The 10,097-nt window shown below is 38.2% G+C and overlaps 1 protein-coding gene across 3 annotated transcripts in view; it reads left to right on the forward strand.

The window, feature by feature from the left end:
• Window positions 1-8,958, forward strand: part of LOC140732196 (V-type proton ATPase 116 kDa subunit a 1-like) — a 97,156-nt gene extending 88,198 nt beyond the window's left edge. For all 3 annotated transcript variants that reach the window (XM_073054466.1, XM_073054468.1, XM_073054467.1), the window contains one exon: window positions 6,801-8,958. In XM_073054466.1, the coding sequence (XP_072910567.1) occupies window positions 6,801-6,882 (82 nt within the window). In that variant the 3' untranslated portion in view covers window positions 6,883-8,958. The remainder of the gene's footprint in view (window positions 1-6,800) is intronic.
• The last annotated feature ends 1,139 nt before the right edge of the window (window positions 8,959-10,097 follow it).

Here is a 10,097-nt window from a genome sequence, read left to right on the forward strand (position 1 = left end):
GAGCTGGAGGTGGATGAACTAAGGATCATCTGGGAGGTAGAACAATTGATAGATTAGGTAGAGCAGTGGATGCAGTGTATATGGATTTCAGTAAGGCATTTGACAAGGTTCCCCATGCAAGGCTCCTTCAGAAAGAAAGGAGGCATGGGATCCAAGGAGACCTTCCTTTGTGGATTCAGAATTGGCTTGCCAGCAGAAGGTTGTAGATGGTTCGTATCCTGCATGGAGGTCAGTGACCAGTGGTGTTCCGCAGGGAGCTGTTCTGAGGCCCGCTCCACTGTGATTTTTATAAACGACCTAGATGAAGAAGTGGAGGGATGGGTTAATAAATTTGCTGATGACACAAAGGTTGGGGGTGTTGTGAATAGTCTGGAGGGTTGTCAGAGGTTCCAGCGGGACATTGATAGGATGCAGAACTGGGTTGAGAAGTGGCAGATGGACTTCAACCCAGATAAGTGTGAAGTGGTTCATTTTGGTAAGTCCGATTTGAAGTCAGAATATAATATTAATGGTAAGACTCTTGGCAGCGTGGAGGATCCAAGAGATCTCGAGTTCCATGTCGATAGGACACTCAAAGCTGCTGTGTAGGTTGACAATGTTGTTAAGAAGGCATAATGGTGTGTTGGCATTCATCAATCATGGGATTGAGTTCAAGAGTCATGAGGTAATGTTACAGCTATACAAAACCTTGGTCAGACCCCACTTGGAGTACTGTGTTCAGTTCTGGTCACCTCACTAAAGGAAGGATGTGGATACTACAGAGAGAGTGCAGAGGAGATTTACAAGGTTGTTGCCTGGATTGGAGCGCATGCCTTATGAGAATAGGTTGAGTGAACTTGGCCTTTGCTCCTTAGATCAATGGAGGATGAGAGGTGACCTGATAGAGGTGTATAAGATGATGAGGGGCATTGATCATGTGGATAGTCAGAGGCTTTATTCTGGGGCTGAAATGGCTAACATGAGGGGGCATAGTTTTAAGGTGCTTGGAAGTAGGTACAGAGGGGATGTCAGGGGTAAGTATTTTACACAGAGAGTGGTGGGTGCATGGAATGGGCTGCCAGCAATGGTGGTGGAGACGGACACAATAGGGGCTTTCCAGAGACTCTTAGGTAGATACATGGAGCTTAGGAAAATAGAGCACTATGCGCTAGGGAAATTCTGGACCAGTTTCTAGAGTAGGTTACATGGTCGGCACAACATTGCAGGCCAAAGGGCCTGTAATGTGCTGCAGATGTCTATGTTCTATATTCTATTATATAAAGTTTGATATATTGTTCAGATTTCTAGCATTTGCATTTTTTCTTTTGGAATGCACAGACATGTTTTTATAAAAATCATCCTTCCCCATCATGCCTTTGTTGTTATGGCAATCCTAATGCCCTTCTCTCATTATTAAAGCACATTCAGCTCCGAAGGCAAGTGGGTCTGCACATGAACTTCTGGAATTCATCTACCACATACCTTTTAAAGTGAGGCAGTGTTTCCAGTTATTGTCTAAGCTCCCCTTGAAGAGTTCTTTCTGAGGCTTTCAATAACCCTGTCCTTGCCTTGGTCCCAACATAATACAATCTTGTCCGATTATCCCCAATTTAATTACAAAAAAATCTCTATTTTATAGAATTAACCAGGAATAGTCCAGTAAATTGTTTTTTAATTTTCCAGAATTCCCAGATTTGGGGAAAGATACCCTTAAATTAGAAAATAGCATGGGAGAGAGTGAGTTGAAAACAATGAGTCAGAAACAACAGTATTAGGGAAAATACTTGGAGTTTTTGGTAGATGTGTTCTTGCAGCATACTTTTAAATGTTCCAGCCTATCAGATAAAGTCAACGGGGTTTTGTGAAAGGCAAGTCAGGTTTGATCATTTGTTGGAGTTCTTGGAAGAAGTAACATGTGGTCTGAATAAAGGGAAACTTGTGGATGTTCTATAGTTAGGCATTCAGAAGGTGCTGCACTAAAAGTAATTGCAGAAAGTAAAAACTCATAGTATAGGAAATAGCATATAGTCATGGATTGAAGATATGGAAACACAGGGTAGGCATAAATGAGTCTTTTTGACACAATATAATGAATGGTGTTTCACAGGGATCAATGCTTTTACAATTTATATAAATTACTTTCATGAAGGCACTAAAGCTTTGGCCGCTGGATTTGCTGATGACACAAAAATAGACAAGATGGAAAGGTATGGAAAGGACATCAGGAGGCTACAATGTTAGGCCTGCACAGGCTTGCACCTCCCAGTCTTCACCCAGCTAACAGGAGTCATTTCAAACACATCACCTGCAACCTATTTAAACCCAGTGCCCATCCACAGTCCTTGTTCACCCATTGAACCAACCAGCTGCTCCTAGTTTTCACTTACGTTGTTGCCTGTGAGTTTGGTATCGGTTCTCTTTTTTATGGCCTCTCGTGACTTGTCATTTTGCAGTTGATTATTAAATCTATCATCTCTGCTGCTCTGTTTTTGGGTCAAGTAATCCTCTACATCTCCTCACGTACAAAGCATAGGATTAAATTAAATAAGTGAGCAAAGATATGGCAAATGAGAAATAATATATGAAAATGTAGCAGGAACGATAATGAAATGCATATTATTTGAATGATGCAATTTTGCGGAGTTTTAAGTTGCAAAGGGATCTGGTTGTCAAGGAGCACCATTCACGAAAGGTTATTTGGCAAATCAGAAAGTTATCAGTAGGTATTATTGTTTATTGGTGGGAATTGAATACAAAAGGGGGGCAATTACACTTCAATATATAAGGTATCACAGTTGAGTTGAGTGCCCTTCATTAGGTAAGGAAAGACATTAATGCACTGGAAGCAGTTCAGAGGTGGTTTACTAGACCAATTTCACAAATGGGCTGATTAACTAATAAAGGGAAACTGAACAAGCTGGGCTTGTATCCAATGGAGTTTTGAAAAATGAGAGGGAATGATTGAAACGTAAAAATTTTTAAAAGGTCCTGGCAGAGTATATGTGGTGGTGATATTTCTATTGTAGAAGAATCTAGAACTAGAGTTCATTCTTTCAAAATAAGGGATTGTCAGTAGAAGACAAAGAAGAGGTCATTATTTTCCCTCAGAAGATCACAAATCTTAGAGCTCGCTTTTTAAAAAAGTGCTAGAATATTGTACAGCAGAAATCGATAATAAGTGAGGAATGTGAAAGTTTACTGTAGGTAGATTAAAATTTTGAGCTGAGCTTACAACCAAATCAGTCACGATTTTATTAGTGAACCAGGCTTAAGAGGCCATGTAGTCTCCTCTTAATGTGTCAGAGCTTTAACTTGTTCAGGAAGTCTCTGCACTATTACAATCATGGTTTTACCATCCACTGTTCCATATATTGGAACAGTGAAAATATTTGGTGTTGAATAACTGGCAGTGATGGTTAAATTTAATAAGCAGATCAACTCCAAGCAGCCATGTCGTCATATCTCCCACACTGGCACTCTAACATTCTCTTCTTGTGATTCTTTCCCTCTGCTCAGAGGTCTTTACAGGAACTTTTCAGCCATCGATTCTGTGGACAAAAATTTCATCTCATCCCTTTTGTAGTGTTCTCGCACAGGTGTAAAAACTCTGAACTAAACACCTAGTATAAACCGGAGTCAATGAGGCGCGATCCCAGTAAGATTAACTGTTTACTGTTCACTCTTCCACATTAACTGTTGATAAAACAATACAAAATATATACAGTATTTGTTTCCTTCTTGGCATCACATTTACATCATAAATACTTGCAAAAATAAAACTACAACAAACTATATTACATTAAAGTACAACATACGGTCAGAATCTACCTACGCCATCAACTGCTTTAAATACACTTCAACACAAACTATCCGTAACTCTTTAAATAACAAAGAACATAAACTTTATCAACCATCATTACTTTTAACAGAATCAGCGTTAACATTTTTACTTCAATATATCGATTATCTTATGAACTTACGGCATTGCTTCTATGATGTTTCTAGTGCGTAGAAAGAAAACTTTTCTCGTGCTGATCCTGCACACACAAGCCCCCTCCTTCCCGTTTCTCCAAACCGGTATTTTCCCACAAGATGCAGCGAAACCGGGTGTGACGTCATCGCATGCCGCAATATATCACAGACAACGAATTTACTTTCAACAACCTTAACTTTAACTAGAAAACTATTACAAACGAATTACTAAAGTGAAAATATAATAAACTAAACGAATGCCTTAAGGGCAACACACCTTTTATCGCTGAAAACTATTACCTCATTTCTAGCCTCCTTTCCTTCTCTTGTTGTTGCTTTCTGAAATGCCCTCATTCATCCAGGCTCATATTAGATTCTTTCCAATAAAGTTTGCATCCTTCTAACTGTACAAAGCAATGGAAAGCATTGGTGTAACATCAAACACAATTATTTTCTATCTTCAACCTATGACATATCAACCACAGCATCTTTCTCCAATATCTGTTGCTCTAACTAGTGAAATTGCCCTAATTTAAATTTATTCACCCTATCTGATCAAAACAAGAATTTCTTCTCTTCCAAACCTCACACCATTGCATCTTAATTCTCCAATGGTCACTATTTCCCCTTTTTCAAGATCTCACTTGATCTTGTCTCAGTTTTGTCAGGGTATTTCTGCAACACCCAAAAATAGATGACCTGCAAATTCATCCATCTAAATTCTGAAACCCTAAAATCACCAGCCTTGCCCCAACTATGTTACCTTACTAAAATTTCCATCTCTTCCCAGACTATAGTCAAATACAAACTAAACAAGATGGACCTTCTGTGACCTTGAGCTGAGATTTTGATTCCACATTCTCTCCAGCACAAAGCTCCTTTTGCCTCTGCACCATAACACCGCTTTGTTTTTTCCTCGGCTAGTCTGCCACAGAAATCCTCAGCCATGCTTCTTTCATCTCTGCACTTAACGATTCCAATGCTATTCTTTGTAAGCTTCTTTTCTTCCCTTAAATCCCATCTCATCCAAAACTTTGCTGCTCACATTCTGTTCTCCTGTAGTTCATAACAAATTCCCAATGGCCTTTCGATGTTGACCTATATTTCTCCTTACCCTCTGTACCTCAATGTTCTCAGCTTTTCATTTAAATCCTTTCATAACTTTATTCTTTCTTGTTTCATTATCTTCTTCTAGCATATGGATCTTTCCAAACTCTATTTATATAGCACTTGTAGCTCCCATTAACCCAGCTTTGGCACCTGTGCCTTCAGCTATCTAGCCCTACATTTGAGAATTCCTTCCCAAAATACTTCTGCTTCTTCCCTACTTACCATCTACTATCTTAACAAAACATTTGCAACCCACTTAACAACATTTTTGGCTCAGCAGCTATCATTTTAACCTGAAGCTTCTGCAATCAGCAAAACATTTTCCTTCAATAAAGGCAGTGTATAAAGCTGAAAATGCTAAAATTACTGTGCTGTTGTGTAAGAAGTATTGCCAGCTTAGGAGTTATATTCTCAGCTAAAAAAATAAGTCTTCCAAGGGAAGTAGATGTCTCTATAGACGTAACCCTGACCTATTTTACATTCATCAGTTCAATGAATTGGACAACTTGGAATATTATTGAAATTGCTTAGAGATTCCATAGTTTCTCCATTTATATTAATTCCATAGCTTCTGCTGCCAATGTGCAATCCTTACACATTGGCAGCAGAAACTAAACCCAGAAGGTACAGTATATCCTCCCCTTTCAATATATGGGAGCTTAAAAAATGTGTTAAATCAATATATCTCTGCTCTGAAGCTGCAACTCACAGTTGAACCAAAGGAGGGGAGAGAGTACAAGGGAATAGAGAGAGCTTTTGGCTTCATGCCAAAAACAAACCTCTCAGCTTTCAACAAACAGCAATGTGTGCATTGATTCTGCCTAATCACCAGGTATTTTATCTTCAATTGCAGCAGCAATACTTGTTATAGCAAAGGTGACAGTCTCAATTAATTTCTGCCACAGGCTCTTTCAGGAACCCCAAAGGGAATATGGCAACATTGCACAAAATTGACAATTTATAATAGTACTGGGGAGATGACAGATGCTCTATCTTTAAAAATAGTGAAATGCCTCTAGTTATCCAAGTCACTAAAAACATAAATTGTCTTCAGCAAGTGTATTACAACATTGCTGGACTTCAGTCTTTTGTACTGCATTAATATTATCAAAACAACATTAAGATACAATCTTGTCACATGCATCTCTGCTTCATTGTGTAGATCGGCCCCAGTTTCAGACAAAAAAAACCTATAACGACTGGAATATTCCCTAGCCTGAACTCAAAATGTTTTAATATTATATCAGAAAAAAATTGAAAAATACCTCCCAGTTAAATAATGTTTTAGTCAAAAACACAGTTCATTGCAACACCATGTTAACATGTTAATTCATGAGCCATTCTCTGATATATACCTGAAGCAACTCTGGGACAAAGAAACCGGTCCTCATACACATATTCCCATAACAATGTGTACTGGGTACCAGCTTAAATATGGTGGATCCCAGCAAAAGCGTAACAAAAATGTAGAACTAAAATGAGGATATTTCTTAAGTATTTTATAAATGTGTTCACATGAGGGAGCATTTGCAAGAATTTCCATTGCACATTTTCTTCTTTTTGACTTTAATATGGAAATTATTAGAACTAATATAGCATCAACTACTGATAACAGGAATAACTGCAGTTTGACAAAATTTTCATTTTACAGATCAACATTCTATTCTACAGAAAATATTCTTATGATGTTGTTCCCTTTGCTGGATTTGTATCAAATTGTCTTCTTTTTTTCCTTGTAGGGTGGAATTTCAAAACAAATTTTACAAAGGATCAGGTTATAAATTTATACCCTTCTCTTTTACAGACATCTGTAAAAGATAAATTAGCAATGAATGGCTTCATTGTCTATCAGTTATTTCTCACAATGTACGCAATTGAAATGCTATAACGTATAAGAATATGGTTGTCCTATATTGTAAAATATAACAAACTATGTATTTAGTAGTGTCAAACATAAACAGAAGATACCAACAGAACTGGTACTGTAAATGCAAGTACAGGTTATATTACTCCTCAAGCTCGTCTGTATTCCTCAACGTCACAACTGATCCTAAACTTCAGGTTGATTTTCCCAGCCAATTCCCAAATATGTGATGCTTTAGAGACTAACATGGTATCAATCCCAGTGTAAACATGCACAGTTGTTTGTTGCTAAGAATTCTGAGAAAATTATGTACTGTAAGAAATGCTGTTACTGCATCTCATTGAAAAAGCATCGTAGTCAAGTGCTTTGAAATGAAAATATTCAGAATCATGTTAATTGTGATTGTTATAAATGTTTCTGTCCAGTTCAGTATGCAAATGAATTAATTAAAAATGTCAGCCCTTGTGATCAGCTTAATGAATTGATAACTTCATCTTGCGAACTGTTTTCTTTTCTTCAGGGCATTCATAGCAGTCACAAAACCTACTCCGTACCAGGACCTTTATAAACACAATGACAACTAAAGCTTTTACACGCTCCACGCTTATAGTAATTCTGAGTGATTTATGTAAAATTATAGAATTTTATAAGATGAGAAGTCATTAAGTTCATTCTTTCTCTGCTTGATCTACATTGAGCCATTTGTTTAGTCCAATTTTCCTGCCATTCCCAACATCATTTACATTTATGTACCAGTGGTTACCTACTTCTATTTTATAGATTCATTTTCCACCACTCGGGATATTAGGGCATTTTTGTCTGGAATATCAAAAAGGGTGCATCGGGGCATTTCAGGCACTGCTGAATGAGTGTCACATCTTCTTAATCTTGGTTGACAGTCTGCAGGCAATTGGTCGTGTTCTGTATTTGGGTGTGGTTTATGAGGATATAAAAATAGAAGCAGGAATGCTGCATTTGCCACATCATCCCTGCTCAGCAATTCAATTAGATCATGGCAAATCTCATACCTCAATGCATCAATCCAGTATCACTTGATTACTTTTATGTATAAAAGTCTATCTAGCCTGGTCTTCATAATCTCCGTGGCCAGCCAGACTTCCACATTCATCTTGGCAGAGGATTCCAAAGTTTTATCCGTTGATAGATTAAGACATTTCTCTGCATCCCTAGCCTGAATGGCTACTCTTTGTTTTGAGGCAGTGATCCGTGTTAATAGACACCAACCAGGGAGGTGGTTGCATTAGCTTTGATTCTACCCTGTTAAGAATTACAAGAATTTTCAATATTCCATATAACCATATAACAATTACAGCATGGAAACAGGCCATCTCGGCCCTTCTAATCCATGCCGAACGCTTACTCTCACCTAGTCCCACCTACCTGCACTCAGCCCATAACCCTCTAATCCTTTCCTGTCCATATACCTATCCAATTTTTTTTTAATTACAAAATCTACCACTTCTACTGGAAGCTCGTTCCACACAGCTACCACTCTCTGAGTAAAGAAGTTCCCCCTTGTGTTACCCCTAAACTTTTGCTCCTTAACTCTCAACTCATGTCCTCTTGTTTGAATCTCCCCTACCCTCAATGGAAAAAGCCTATCCACGTCAACTCTATCTATACTCCTCATAATTTTAAATACCTCTATCAAGTCCCCCCTCAACTTTCTATGCTCCAACGAATAAAGACATAACTTGTTCAACCTTTCTCTGTAACTTAGGTGCTGAAACCCAGGTAACATTCTAGTAAATCTCCGCTGTACTCTCTCTATTTTGTTGACAACTTTCCTATAATTCAATGACCAGAACTGTACACAATACTCCAAATTTGGCCTCACCAATGCCTTGTACAATTTTAGCATTACATCCCAACTCCTATACTCAATGTCTCTGATTTATAAAGGCCAGCATATCAAAAGCTTTCTTCACCACCCTATCTACATGAGATTCCACCTTCAGGGAACTATGCACCATTATTCCTAGATCACTCTGTTCTACTGCATTCCTCAATGCCCTACCATTTACCACGTATGTCCTATTTTGATTATTCCTACCAAAATGTAGCACCTCACACTTATCAGCATTAAACTGTATCTGCCATCTTTCAGCCCACTCTTCTAACTGGCCTAAGTCTCTCTGCAAGCTTTGAAAACTTACTTCATTATCTACAACGCCACCTATTTTAGTATCATCTGCATACTTACTAATCCAATTTACCACCCCATCATCCAGATCATTAATGTATATGCCAAACAATGTTGGACCCAGTACAAATCCCTGAAGCACACCACTAGTCACCGGCCTCCAACCTGACAAACAGTTATCCACCACTACTCTTTGGCATCTCCCATCCAGCCACTGTTGAATCCATTTTACTACTTCAATATTAATACCTAACGATTGAACCTTCCTAACTAACCTTCCATATGGAACTTTGTCAAAGGCCTTACTAAAGTCCATATAGACAACATCCACTGCTTTACCCTCGTCAACTTTCCTAGTAACCTCTTCAAAAAATTCAATATGATTTGTCAAACATGACCTTCTACGCACAAATCCATGTTGACTGCTCCTGTCCTGACAGACCCTGTCTATCCAGATAATTATATATACCATCTCTAAGAATATTTTCCATTAATTTACCCACCACTGACGTCAAACTTACAGGCCGATAATTGCTAGGTTTACTCTTAGAACCCTTTTTAAACAACGGAACCACATGAGCAATACACCAATCCTCCGGCACCATCCCTGTTTCTAATGACATTTGAAATATTTCTGTCAGAGCCCCTAATATTTCTACACTAACTTCTCTCAAGGTCCTAGGGAATATCCTGTCAGGACCTGGAGACTTACCCACTTTTATATTCTTTAAAAGCTCTAGTACTTCCTCTTCTTTAATTATCATAGTTTCCATAACTACCCTACTTATTTCCCTTACCTTACACAATTGATTCAAGTGATGATACGGTAGGTTTATGGTATGAAGACAGATAAAGCAGAATTGATTCATACTTATTTGATATTTGAAGGAATACAATCTCATTGGAATTAACTACAGAAGGGGCAGTGTTGGATCTCCTGTTAGGGAATGAGATAGATGAATAATTCTCCGAGGTGAATACCAATGAAAAGAAATTGTTCAAAATCTC

This window comes from Hemitrygon akajei, chromosome 8 (genome assembly GCF_048418815.1).
Source record: "Hemitrygon akajei chromosome 8, sHemAka1.3, whole genome shotgun sequence".
In the NCBI taxonomy this organism is placed as follows: Eukaryota; Metazoa; Chordata; class Chondrichthyes; order Myliobatiformes; family Dasyatidae; genus Hemitrygon; species Hemitrygon akajei.